This window comes from Atta cephalotes (genome assembly GCF_000143395.1).
Source record: "Atta cephalotes unplaced genomic scaffold scaffold00051, whole genome shotgun sequence".
NCBI classification, from domain to species: Eukaryota; Metazoa; Arthropoda; class Insecta; order Hymenoptera; family Formicidae; genus Atta; species Atta cephalotes.
Window position 1 is genome coordinate 1,497,309 of NW_012130115.1, and position 14,316 is coordinate 1,511,624.

General features: G+C 35.7%; 1 protein-coding gene across 1 annotated transcript in view; it reads right to left on the minus strand.

Annotated features, from left to right (window-relative positions):
• Window positions 1-1,696: 1,696 nt before the first annotated feature.
• The window catches only part of LOC105622991, a 23,249-nt gene continuing 10,629 nt past the window's right edge, over window positions 1,697-14,316 (minus strand). Inside the window, exons 3-4 of the mRNA XM_012204393.1 lie at window positions 2,009-2,141; window positions 1,697-1,914 (exon numbers count right to left, since the gene is read on the minus strand). Of these exons, the coding sequence (XP_012059783.1) occupies window positions 1,697-1,914; window positions 2,009-2,141 (351 nt within the window). The remainder of the gene's footprint in view (window positions 1,915-2,008; window positions 2,142-14,316) is intronic.

Below are 14,316 nucleotides of genomic sequence, written 5' to 3' on the forward strand. Positions count from 1 at the left end.
AATTGTAATGCTTCAGGCATCGACGGTATCACATACCTCCAAATCTGCTCGTGTATGCTCGGATAATCTCACAACAAGTCTATGCCATTTTAAGACTCTCGCATCAGTACAATTTTCGGTATATATTCTAGCTCTTTTGAAGGTAAATTGTGCAGATCGTCCGACACGACGAAAAACATTTTGATTAATGAATGATTTTGCTCTACGTGGCTCTATAAATAGACCCGCTCGCGATATCATTTTCAGTATTTTGCGGAAAAAAGAAAAATACGTGCGCCAGTCGTGGACGAATCTTGACGGCAAATCGCTAAAGAGACGAGTAAGCATGGCGACATGCTACCGGCCTTTATAGACGCTATCGTCTGCGGTTAAAGCCACACTTATTTAATTAAAGTAAGTGTGGCACCTGTATCTAATAGATTTATCCGACCTTTCTTCATTTCTTTGATCGATAGTATTACAAGTCTAAGACCGGTATTCGCATATTTCCCGGTCATTTGCGTAATTTGATGCTCATTAGCGGCTTGCGTTTTTTTTGCGTCCCCTTTTTCTCCTTTTTTTCTTGGCTGCTAACGTACAATGATTCTTCGCTTTCGCTCTGTCGCTTATTTTATCTTATCGCAATAGCTGTTTGTTTAAAGTGTTTACACGCTTCGTCTTACGATCGGTGTTTCGCTTCGCGTATTATTTCGGCTTCTTGTCGGGCCGTTCGTTCAATGATCAGCACTCGTTTCTTTTTTATGTTCTGTTTTTTTGCAATATGTACAAAATTTCTTGATGGCATTTATACTTACTGGTTTCGGCTCGGGACAATGAGAATCTATTAGCGTAACGACTTGATCGACAGTATCGTCCGTAATTGGCTTTTCCGCATTTGCTGAACACAGGTTTTTTGAGTTTTGGCTTTGGTATATTTATTGCGATCATTATTATTCATTCGTGAGCCCTTTTACGCGCTCTTCCGCGCTTGCATAGCTTGATAGCTTCTTGCAGGCTTGAATATTTTAGTGATCATACTATTAATTTAATATTGTCGTGCAGTCTCAGCTTGAAATTTGATAAAGCTTGATCCTGAATCGTTTCTAAAATTGCTCGTTTCTGCTCGCTTGTATTTTCTGGTTTCTTCAACAATTCACATAGCTTCATAGCTAAAGTATCCACGTGTCGTCTATATAAATGAACGCCTGGCTTTTGTTTTAAAATGTTGAAACAATCTCTAATTGTAGGTACGATTCATTCCCAAGTAATTGGCTTCTCTCTCTCATCGTGATTTATTCGAAGTCTGTTCTAGTTTGGAAGTCTAATAGGAATTAGGAAGGAAATTTTCCTTTTAATTTCATATTTAATATCTCTTTTAATAAAGCTGTTTTTTCCGCGAAATTGATCTTTTCCATCGCATAGATACTAGCACTTATGAATTCCTGCATCTTCTGACGCGAATATCCATTTCCGATAACAAACTCCGTGCATCTTTTAGTCTTAAATATCCCACGGGTCGATTTTTTTACTTCCCGCACGTCATTTTGCGTCATTATGAGACATTGAGCGCTCTATCGTCGGGGTACGCCAGTCGAAAGTTTTCGCTATCATAAGTTGCAATATCCATCCTGCTCATTCTATCTTGCAATCCCGTAATTGCTTCCATCATTCTATCTAATATTTCCCCTTGTCTACTTTGAATTAGGCCTCGCGCGCACTATTCTCCTATGGTATTTCTGAGACGACCTATCTCTGCTTCTATTTCCGCGTTCGCTACCGGCTGATTGTTTGCGATCTCACCATTTTCGCACGAGATTGACAATTGATGCGTCGCCATATCTCCTGGTATCAGATTAGCGCATGCGTTTTCAAATAAATTACTCTTGTATGAAATTAAACAACTCTCGTTGTTCTGCTTTGCTAGTAGACTGTGGTCTAAATCCACGAAATACACGTTTGATAATAATATTCGAAGGTTCCGAATCGGATACGCTATCGCTTGAGTATCACGGTTCCACATATACCGCACGTTGTTGCATATGTCTCGCTTCTTCGACAATACGCACAGGATTTAATTCACGTCCTGGTATAGGTTCACTGTATATTTGCGAAGGTATCGAAGCATTACGCCTGTCACGATTGTTTTCACGTCGGACGTTTATCTGTTTGCAATGATTGTAAAGATTTTCGGACTTACATTAATGTGATTACATTAATCGCATGTTACTTGTCCGCTGGTCGTTGCCTGACATATGCTGAGTCACCGTGTGATAGGTTGCGCTTCTCGGATTACGCTTATCTGCGTCTTGGTCGGCTGCTATATTAGGTGCCTGATTTGAACGTGGATTTAGCTTCTGCTTTCTGCCTTGGGCTTCTTCGCCTGTTTTAACTGATCTTTATTTACAAGCAGTTGCCGCTGCCGGATCCTGGGTCAGCTATGTGGATCCCACCGCTGCCACCAAATTGTTGGACTGGTATTTCACGGCACTGGTATTTCGGCGTTCGGGGACTTCGAGAGTTAATGAGTAGTAGTATTGGTAAAACTTTGTAGTTTTGATAAAAAAATATATTTAGAAAGTTATACACATTTCATCAGTGTTTTCTATTACAACTCCACTTAGCATTACTTGAGAATCGCGTCACATAGATACTTCTACAGTTTGAGTCGACAAAATAATTCTCTGACCGGCGACCACGTCCGTGCTCGCGTTTATATTCTATAATTTTGGGATTATCCTTGAACATTTCCGCGCTGATCCGTCAGCGTTCCGCTTATCAGACGAGGACAGCTTCTGAATCCGCATTTCTTTAGTTTATAATTTACTTTCGGTCAAAATCTTGTTCTTAAAATAAGTTTTTTGAAAACATCTTTAAATATCCGTCCGTTTTTATGTGTTCAAAATTTGCATTTATTTCAAAACAAAATGAATGAACAGATCAATTAAAATATTGTCCATCGCTGCCTACTACTTTTTCCTATCTCTCAGGCAATTTTCGAAATCCATCTCGAAAAAATGACTCGTCTTTGGAGACGATCCAATTTTGAAGCCAATTTTCGATTTGCGAAAGAAGTGAATCGGTAATTTCCTTCAGAACAACCAGTAATTAGAAGGAGCAATATCCGGAAAATACGGCGGGTGCGGTAAAACATCCCATTTGAGCGTTTCCAAATATTTTTTTACGTCTTCAGCAACATGAAGCCGAGCGTTGTCATGAAGAAGAACTTTATCATGTCTTTACTCATATTCCGGTCGTTTTTCTCACAATGCACGGCTCAAACGAATCAATTGTAGCCGATATCGATCGCTCGTAATGGAATCGCCAGGTTTCAGCAACTCATAGTAAACAAGACTTTTGATCCCACCAGATACAAAGCATGATCTTCGAACCATGAATGTTCGGCCGTGCTGTTGATGTTGAAGTCGATGGCAACGATTGACCGGGCTTAGCGTAGTATTTTTTCTTCTTGAGATTGTCGTAGAATATCTACTTCTCATCTCCAGTCACAATCCGATGCAAAAAACCTTTTTTTTGTTGTCTTTGAATCAAGTATTTGCAAGTGAAAAATCGCCTTTCACCGTCTCTCGGTTTCAGTTCATAAGGCACCCAATTTCCTTGTTTTTGAATCATTTCCATGGTTCCCAATTGTACTGAAATGGCTGGTTGAGTTATCTCCAATGATTCTCCTTTGATTCTGATCTTCTTCGAGTAATGCCTCTAATTCTTTGTCTTCGAATTTTTTTGGCTGTCCAGAGACTTGTCTTCAACGCTGAAATCTCCATTCTTGAAACGTCGAAACCATTCCCTACATGATTTATCAGTTGGAACAATGTCATCATAAACGAATGCTTCGACAAGTATTCGAGCCTAGGCTTCAGCCGCACTTTTCTTCCAATTAAAACAAAAAATCAAAACCTCCCGCAAATGCTGCTCGGTTAACACAAAATTCGACATTTCAAACACAGTAAAAATCAAGGTTTTTGTATGAAACTCAAAGCGATATAAACTGAATATTATTAGCAGATGTTTAACCTCTCTGAAACCGCCAAAATCAGCTGTTACTACGAACCATTCACAACAGCTGGAGCCTTTAGAGAAACAGACTGAACTAATTTGTATCAATATTTAATGTATTGGTTTCGGCAATCATTAATTTAGCGTTTATATTGCTTGCACGTTGGCGTTTATATTACTTGCACGTGGCGCAATGGTCTCACTTGTGTAATTAGTCACTCTTGACAGATGATATAATTATAGATGGGAAAAGATATGATGGAACATCAGACCTATATGAGTTAATCTTCATGAAATTTCTCAACGAAAGTATCAGTACGGATGATGACGTACAGACCTACAGAAGCATTCTGCTGACAAACACTCACCGGCGCAGTCATAGCCCAAGTAATCAAGTAATGAATAGTAAGGGATATAAGTATATATAAGAACATAATAGCATCAATAATGTCGAGTAAAAAAGTTGGAACAGGAAGGAACAAAAGAATAGATTTATGGCATACGATAATATTAAACGATAACAAGATCGACTGTATTCATTGAGACGATCCCAACAAAATTGGATCATCTCCGATTGCTTGAGACCTCGCGCCAGGCTGGCCACAATGATCGACAATGAGATTCTGTCGATTATTGAAAATCTTTGCAAAGCCAGTCAGATTATAAATTAATCTCGTTCTACACGCGTCGTTCAGTTGCAATGCCGATCAACAAGTTTGGACTATCGCTTGGAAGAGGAAGCGAATTGCGCTATCATTGGCATAGATTGCTCGGAAGTTATGTGCACGATAACGCTCTTTGCATAGTCGCAACCGATTTTGACGCAAAGATTCGACGATTAACGCTACCGGTAAATGATGTTGACATAGTGACAAACGATACGTGCAGCAAAGTATTCAAGATTTGAAAGATCATTTGAAGGAAATCAAAAGGAAATTGCAGCTTTATAAAATAATGTGCAAATTATACTAAATGAATTTAAAAAGACAACAATTCGAGAAGTGCATCATGCCGAATTATTATTCGCAATGTCTGAGAAACGGCTGTTAGTTGATGAATTGTGCTTCGAGAAGAAATTTTTCGCGAAATTTTTCGCATGTCATGATACACGAATGACTTGTGGCAGGGGGATGGTCGAAATGCGGCCTTATACGCGATTTAATAGAGGTTGCTATTACATTCTCATCGTTATCGACCGTTACGTGCTGAGTAAGTATGCACGAGCCGAACCGCTCTAAGCCAAGAACGGCAACGAGATGACAAAGGTGATCGCAAAGATAATTCGAGATGGAAGATGTCCGAAAAATTTGCATACTGACAGAGAAAAGGAATTTTACAACTCGAATGTACAGAAACTCTCGAAGAAATGTAACATCAACCATTATTCTATGTATTCCACAATGAAGGCCTCGATCGTCGAACGATTCAATCATTCGATACCGACCGAGTACGTTGAAGAATGACATGTGGAAACAATTTATGCATAATGAAAATTACAAATGGATCGACATCCTGCCACGTCTCATATCAAATTACAACGTGCGCAAGCATCGAACTATCGGTATTTGTCCCGTTAATATTACCCGTAATCGCCGACAGACTCTTAATCACGGTTTACAATCGGGTAAAGATTGTCGCACTCGATACAAAGTAAATGATTCGATATGCGTAAGCAAATTCAAGACAGTCTTTGATAAAAATTACACGCCAAATTGGACCACGGAATTTAAAATTAACAAAGTGTAGTAAACTAATCCAGTAACTAATCTGTTGAAAGATTCTCGTGCAGAGCTTATCGTTGGAAGATTCTACGAATACTAATTGCACAGCGTCGCTAACTCTAACGTGCATCTCGTTGAAAAAATATTGCGCAAAAGAGATAATGAGGTTTATGTGAAATGGTTGAGATTTGACAATTCGTACAATTTGTGGATACATAAAGACAATGTGTTGTAGAAATTATAAAAATATAAATACGTTTTAAACGTAGAAATATGTATAATACATATTATAAACATTATTTATATATTATATTATATAAATATTATACATATTATATATATTATACATTTTACATAGTATACATATTATATTTGTTATACATAATATACATCTATAATAATACATATTATACATGTTATTCATGTTATATACATATTAAACATATTATACAATACAAATGTTTTATTTACATCGGTAATGTCCCTATGGCAGCGTGTCGATGAAACTTGGCATATACTATTTATCATCGTATAGAGCGATTTTGTGAAATAGTGTACACCTCGTACAATTTGAATCTTATGCACGACTGCCTACGTGTCATTCCGATTGCGTCATTCAAACACTGCTTGTAATTCTCGAACATGATAGACTTCACACTTGATGCCCTTCACTCTTTCTTTCGTATCCCTCTTTCCTTTTACACGCAAGGCATATATTTTCGTTCTAATCTTATGAATTCATTCATAATGGCACCGTTATTCTCATCTTTCATAAGGCCAGGAACTTTTTTATTTTTAAACGGAATACCGTATGCGTTGTCAACCATATAATCGCTCGTGTCAAATTTACTCATGTCACGTTCCATGATATCGTAAACATCGTCATATTCTACGTAATATATAAGGCTATCTGTGTCAGTGTACATAATTTTGCATTTTTCGTGAAACACCGATGCCATGTATTCGTGATGAAATTCGTACAAACACATCTTGGATATGTCGAGGATGCACAAACCCACGTATATCGGTTTGTCAAACATCACTTCGAGCTTACGCAACTAGATTCTCCGAAAAGACACTTCAATTATGGAAATTTGATTTGGCGATCATTGCCTTCGCACCGTATCTGCCTTCCCATTGTGATGAAATACACGTTAACACGCGCATGTTCTCCATGGTTTTATTATATTCGCGCAATCTCCATGGCCGTGTTATTCATAAGTTTGTATAAATTTTTTTCAAAATCATTTTTGGCTAATGTTCTAAATTTTGTGTTGAGCTTAATATAATCGCGTAGCCATTGCGCGAATTGCAATATATAATGAACCTTTGCGATACAAATGCCGTGACGAATACATTGTTGCAGGTTGCAATAATGTATGACGTAACGCTACTTATCGTAATAATGTTGCGAGGAGCTTGTCATCGCATTTGCGGGTGGTTTCTCGCGTGTCGGACAGAACGGTAAGTTAATATGCATATTATGAAGATGTGGTAGTTTACGTCCACCTCGAAAATATAATTTGTCGACGAATCTAATGCGATGGTCGAAATTTTGTTCGTCATCGGCCCATTGAAAATCGGCGTAAAGTAATGATTGACACATTGCCCAGCCATATATTGTTGACATTACATCAAGGTTTTACAGTAACGATTTCGAATCGTATGATGGCATATTTGTTGTTGTCTCGCGCGTACCTGTTTGAACACTAGATCAGACCATCGCGTATATTGCGCTCGATAAACATTACTATGTCGATATCTGTGAGTAGTTCAAATTTTATACCAGTATGTTTCAACATTACCGGCGTGAAGCCCAATAAGGTGTAATAGTATGCAGGATCTCGTAATTCGCGACGCAACTGTCATGAAAATTTTTGAAAGCGTTGGCCAATAACAAAACATCTATTTTCATATACAGGTGGTTATTCACTGAGTGTTCGAATGGAAAACTGCTGCCACACGTTGATGGCGTGCGCGTAAGCGTCCTCAGATACAGTGTCGTTTGTTAATGAACTGTAAAACGACTCGTGAGGCGATAAACACAGCTTCTCCAATTTTTTGATGCAGTCAATATACTCGTATCGAAAGACGCCTTTTCATATCAAAAGATTAAAATTTTCTTCTGACAAATTGAGAAATTCACGTTGCATATCTATAATGCATATTTACTGAGCATCCTTACTGAGAAAAAATGACAATTTATCCAAACTTGAAGCGAGAAATCTATATGAATCTATAATTCGTAATTTTACGCAATTTTTTTTTATTGTTTTTAGTACTGACGTGTTTGGAGATTGAAATATATTTTTTTCTTTTTTATTGGAAGCAGATCAATGCGTCCTTCATACGCGATTAGCAATTTCTTTGATGAAACGAGCGTCGTAATCAGATAAATTGTGAAACACTATGGATATGCAACGCTAATCCTTTTAATGTATTGTTCGAGTGGGCAGAGCCTCTGTATCGCGCGATTAAATGACAATGATCGCGTACCCACGTATCATCAGGCGCGAACGGTTTCTCGTATAAATGGCAGTGCGTTACGTTGTTGAATTTTGTCATCTCGCGTGAAATCTGCCATGGATACGTTAGCCAAAATTATGAACTGTACACTGTGCGCTAGATTTTTCAATTCTTCTTTCAATGACGCGAACTACGCGTCATTATCGCGGCGAAAAACGATATTGGATAATGTATCGTAGGAACAATGTACGTAATATCCGATGCTAAACATTAAATGTTATGACGTTGATACGTAGCTGATTCAGAATTTCCATCTTTTCCAATGCGCACTCTAAGTAGACAGTGAATGGGATGCGCTTCTTCTTGCAGTGGTTGTCGAAACTCAACCATCTGTCGTCTTCGTTTGGCAATCTAGTTGCTCAATCATTTAATTTTCCATAATCCTCGCTGTAGATCTCCAATTTAGCACTCGAGCTGAAGTAATGTAAGCATCTGAAAAACTACGCATTTATTATTATTAAAATTATTATTATGTTGTTATTAGTATTATTATTAATATTATTGTTATTATTTTATGAAAGAATTTTCACATATTTATCGCAGAAATATATTCTGTTCTTGTTTTTGATAATTTGCGATTTCACAAGACAGAATAGATTTTTAATGCGAAATGTCCTGTGTTGTCATTCTCCATGTACAAGAGATTTACGTGCTTGCTCCTTTTTCGGTCGGCGAGTCATATCGGCACAATCTTCTTCTCATTGGTGTAGATGTTGGAAACATTCAAAGTTTCGAATTTTTTAATTTAACTCAATGTCATTAGAAATTTAGTGCCCGCGAAATTCAATACTGTGGAATAATACAAATATGAAGATTCTCAATGTGCATTTCCTTGAGCCGAATATAGAATAGTGACAACAGATCACGCGAAACACGCATTGTCCGCGGTTTGTATGTTCTTTTTAATATAATTTTTCGCGGGAGTTCATTTGACATCCTGCGCGCAGAGGATCGTGTTTGCGTTCATCGTTAAATTTAGTATACGTGATGGAATGCTATCGCGTTCCTGAAACTTTTCCAGATGATAAAGTAGTCTCGATGACGTGCGACACGTACCACTCGCGCAAATCGCATTAATATAATGCATTAATATAATTCAAAGTTCCGGATGAATACTCTTATTCGCGCCATTGGAAACAGTTTATTTTTTATAAAATCATATCGTTGCATTACACTATGCACATGCTCGAGTACAATTTCACTAGTGTCTTCGAGGAATCGATAAGAGTCCATATATTTAGAATTTATCACTGCGTCCGTCAGAATACGGCTTTCGAATGTCATTTCGATTTCGCGCCAATAGAGTCCGTACCCGATGCCCACATGTATGATTCTTCCGCGCACAGATTCCTTCAGACTCTCAAGCCGCGCGATACATGCAATCAGTAAATGTTTATTACCGATCGATAATTGTGTTTGATACGACTCTATTCCTGCAATGATTCTATAAACTCGTCGCAATGTTGTTCCCACGCGTTGTACTCGTCTACAGTACTAAGCAGGGTAGCTTGCTCAATCAAATCACACTCCATGTTGTCACTTGCGCTGTCGAATTAACTAATGACGCGATCTAAATCTTGTATTTTTATATCATTATGTATGTTATTTTTATTAATTACATCAGATATCTCATGCCTTTGAAAAAATTCTCGCATTATGCTAATAAAACAGTATATTAGCAATTGCACTGTTTAGTAACATTGCATCTCAATTATATCACATTATATGGTATACATTATTTGCAACGTTGCATTTATATTAAATTACATTAATGAGCGTCATTTTTGAAAAAAAATCTTAAATTACACTGCAGCTATACTTTAATGAAATTGTAAATGTTGCATTTTTGCAGGTATTGTATTAAATTACATTGATGATAATCATTTTAGAAAAAATCTTAAATTATGCGAACAAAATAGCTATATATTGGTTGATGTTGTACTATTTGGCAACTCAATTATATCATATTACATATTATTTGGCAACGTCGCATTTGTATCATATTACATTAATCATTGTCATTGCGAAACATGTATCCTTGAAAAAATTTCTTATATTACGCTGACAAGGTCATATTGAAACTTACAAATTTGCTAACACTGTAATTTGTGGTACCAAATTACATTAATGTCATCACCGAATGTCTCTAAATATCTTTTATTATAAAATCTGACGTTTGTATTTTTGATGTCATTGACCGGAAATGGTCGTATAAATATCCGTGAGAATTTTTTTTACGGAAAATCAGTCTGTGTGTGCAAATTCCGCACTCGTTAGAGAGGATCGAATGCTGGTATCAGGAGAAGTGTAATAAAGGAAGAATTATTTCTCTGAGCACTTTATTTCACACGATAAACTCGTACACTCACTTTTATCTGCAGCAATATACAAAATCCGATATCGGCAATACATACAAAATTGTAAAGAGAAATGAGATTCTGATAACAAATATTATTGCGAGATTGGAAGGTGGGACTGGTTTTACATGGTTTTAAGCACTGATCTTCTGAAAAGAACGATTAGACATTTCTAATATCAAATATGTCGTCATTACGATCTTTTAAGAAGATCAACGTTATTAGATTTGCGAAGTTGCGATCACTGCTGCTCCAATTTGAATTGCCTGGGAGCACCGTCGGCAGAGTGTTCCGGATTCGCTGTACCTCCTGTTACGTCACATCGAATTGGCGCTCGCGCTTGCTGTGCTCGGAGCGCTCCTAATTCGCGAGAGAATTAGCGCTCCATCTTAAGTGCGCGGTTCCTTAAACACTGTATAAAATGACTAACCGTAATTGTTCATGGCTCTTGTGTTTGATTTGCAACTGGGAACTTGGTTTCGGCAATGTGTTAACATGCACTAATATTTGATGTTCAAAATAGCAAATAGAGCATCAAGGTTACGTTTCAATAAAAATGTTTAGTAAAATGAAAATAAGATCTGAAATTCATACGTGTATTCTAGGTACTCTGCGTGTTACAGTTGATTTTGTATCTTGGGGAAGATACATATTACCGACCTACATGTCTATTATTCGCCAAATTTTAGATCTGAAGATTCTCCCTGCGATTCTTCTGATAATGATGAATAAATTAGGGAGAATAAGGTTTAAAATGGGTTCGTGTGATGTTACGGCATCGGGAGAAGTGGATTTATACTTTCAACCATAAGTATTTTATTTATATTTATTTGTAAAAAGTTTTTCTCTATAGATGACTTAATCATTTATTCTTCAGTGCATCTTTATATACAATTTGAGAGGATGACATTCGTATTGAGCAGAGGAGATATTTAAAATATGTAATAAAATATATGTAAATATATATAAAAATAAATAAATATGAATTAACCGGGATTAAATAGGATAGCTACACCGATTAGAACAGATTATGTGTTAATGCGTATACGTATATGTATACGATGTGCGTGCGTACGTATGTGAGAGAATCAGGGAGGAAGAAGTATCTCAGACATTGGGAAAGGGGAAACGTGTCACCGGGATCTATGATAGAGGAGGAAGGGTCCGTTTCTTCTTTCTCTCACCCGTTGCGTTCTCTCTTTAATCTATTATCCTCTTTCTTCTACTCATTGTAAAATGCAGTTTTCTCTTTTTCATCTATTGCATCCTATACTTATTATTTGTGCTCTTCCTCCCGTTGCGCTCTCTCCCAGGTTGTCTTTTCTTCTTGCACGCGATTTAAATAATAGATAAATATTTTATGAATTTTTAGTGATACGACTTAATAACTAATTATGATAATATTTTCATGAATTTTAATAATATAACCTAGTAACACTAATTATGGTAATACTTTTTTTTAGTAATATACAAAAATGATTAAGAGCGCTTTCTTATCGACTAATTCAATACTATTACGAAGATACGAAGAAGAAGTGGCGAACATAGAGATAAAATAATTTTAGAAGGAAAGAATATATTTTTAATATACATTTATTTATCATATAATGCAGTATATACAATATAATCTTAACCATGGACTATTAGTTCACATTATAGAATTGTCATCATAAATTTTGTACAAAATGTTTGCATCGTTTTTATTACTAATACAATTTTGTCTTAAAAATGACACAAAATATTCGAATTTCTTACTAACACCGTGCGTATTGACTCAATTCATATAATATAATACATGTTTGGCCCGATTTCCTTACCACGAGTTTCACACGATATTGTAAGTGAAAAGATTAATCATATACTTTTCTCATTAACGCATAATAGCAAAAATGATTCCGAAATGTGATAGTTGACGAGATATAGTTTACGATTTTCCATGTGCTTTGTGTATAGCGTTCGTAGAAGTGATCCGCAAGAACTGAGCTTGGGCATTAGGTGTAAGATAAGAATGTTGAAGATCTTACGCTCGATTCTGCTTTTTTCTTCTTTTCATAATTTTTTTTTATAAATAACGTTATTACTCCAAATATATTTTTATATAATTACGTTATACGTATTTTTAAACTTTAAATCAACTAAATCAACAAATCAATTTGGAAGGATCTGTAGACATGATAGTGTCTCGGCGCTAACACATGGCACGAGACATTGCCGTGCTCCTTTACGCGAGCCGTCGAGTTGTACCAAATCAATTAGGCAAATAAAAAATTATTTTTATATTGCACAACATGTAAGAACTTTTCAATTTATGAACTGTAAGATTATATTGACATCATTTTTATAATTTTATTAATCATCTTATTTTCACGATTTTCTGTGCGCTTTATGTACTGTTCGTAGATGTGATCCGCAAGAACTTAGCGTCTCGAACGTTAGTTGCGAGGTCAGAATGTTGAAGATCCTATTTTTTTCTTTTTTTCATAATTTTTTTTAATAAATGACGTTATTAATAAACAATAATATACTCCAAATATATTTTTATGAAATTATAGAAATTATATGTGTACTTCAGTGTACCGAAATTAGTTGCACATTTCGAGCTAATTTCTGAAGTGCTGCTTACTTTTCCCTCACAACTTCACAACTGTTCAACGCTCGACAGCCGAACCGCTGGATCGCGCGCGGATATCTCAGGAGTTAGTATAAGAAACATGTTGCGACCATACCTTCCAGCAAATTATCATGAAAATATTTTCCTTTCTACATAAATGTTATTTTCTTAATAGTGATTGAATATGATATTGATAAGTAAATATGTTTTAATAATATGTAATATACTTTTACTAAATGTAATATACTTTTAAAATATTACTCTATTATTTTTATGATATGATCGGTTTTCTTTCAAAGATCTACTGACCACGTTTATGTGCCACAGAATGTATAATATCTACATGTGAATAAAGAAGACATCACGGAGTTATTGTAGTTAAGTCATCATTCCACATTAAAATTACGCACCTCGTCCTGTGTCGACTCTTATTAGCCTTAAATTGGTATTGTTATTATTTTAAGTACAGACAGTCTGATTTTAAGTGAGAGATTAAAATTTTCAATTTTATTATTTTAATATAGAATTTTACTTTATCGCGTCATATATTTGATCATCAGTTTGTATTATTTTTTAGTGGAAAATGCAATCTTAAAAGATGCATCAATAATAGAGCTGCAAAGATAATAGAATTTTTTCAATAACGAGGATCCAGATACGATGAAAAGTCGTAAAGTCACGTTATCCTTTTCTGAAATAATCGAAGAAGATAATGTGACCATGTATCGATTATGTATCTTTTTCCTTACGAAAATGTGAAAAATAAAAATTTTTTGTATGTACATGTATGTGTGTACGTGTACATGCATATATACATAAAATTTTTCACTTTTCACGTTTTCGCTCTAGAGAAAAGTTACTTGGATCAATACCCTTAGCATTCTTCGTATCTGGATAAACGGTAAAATCTCCCTAAGATCGAAAATTATTGTTCATTATAATTATTGTATTGTGTTATTGTTAATTATATTGTAAAATGTGTATATATATATATATATATATATATATATATATATATATATTAGTAATAATTATATTTATTAGTAGTACTACTTCTCTTCCGTCCGTTTTACCTTACTAGATGGTACTTTAGACGTAAGGTTGGGTT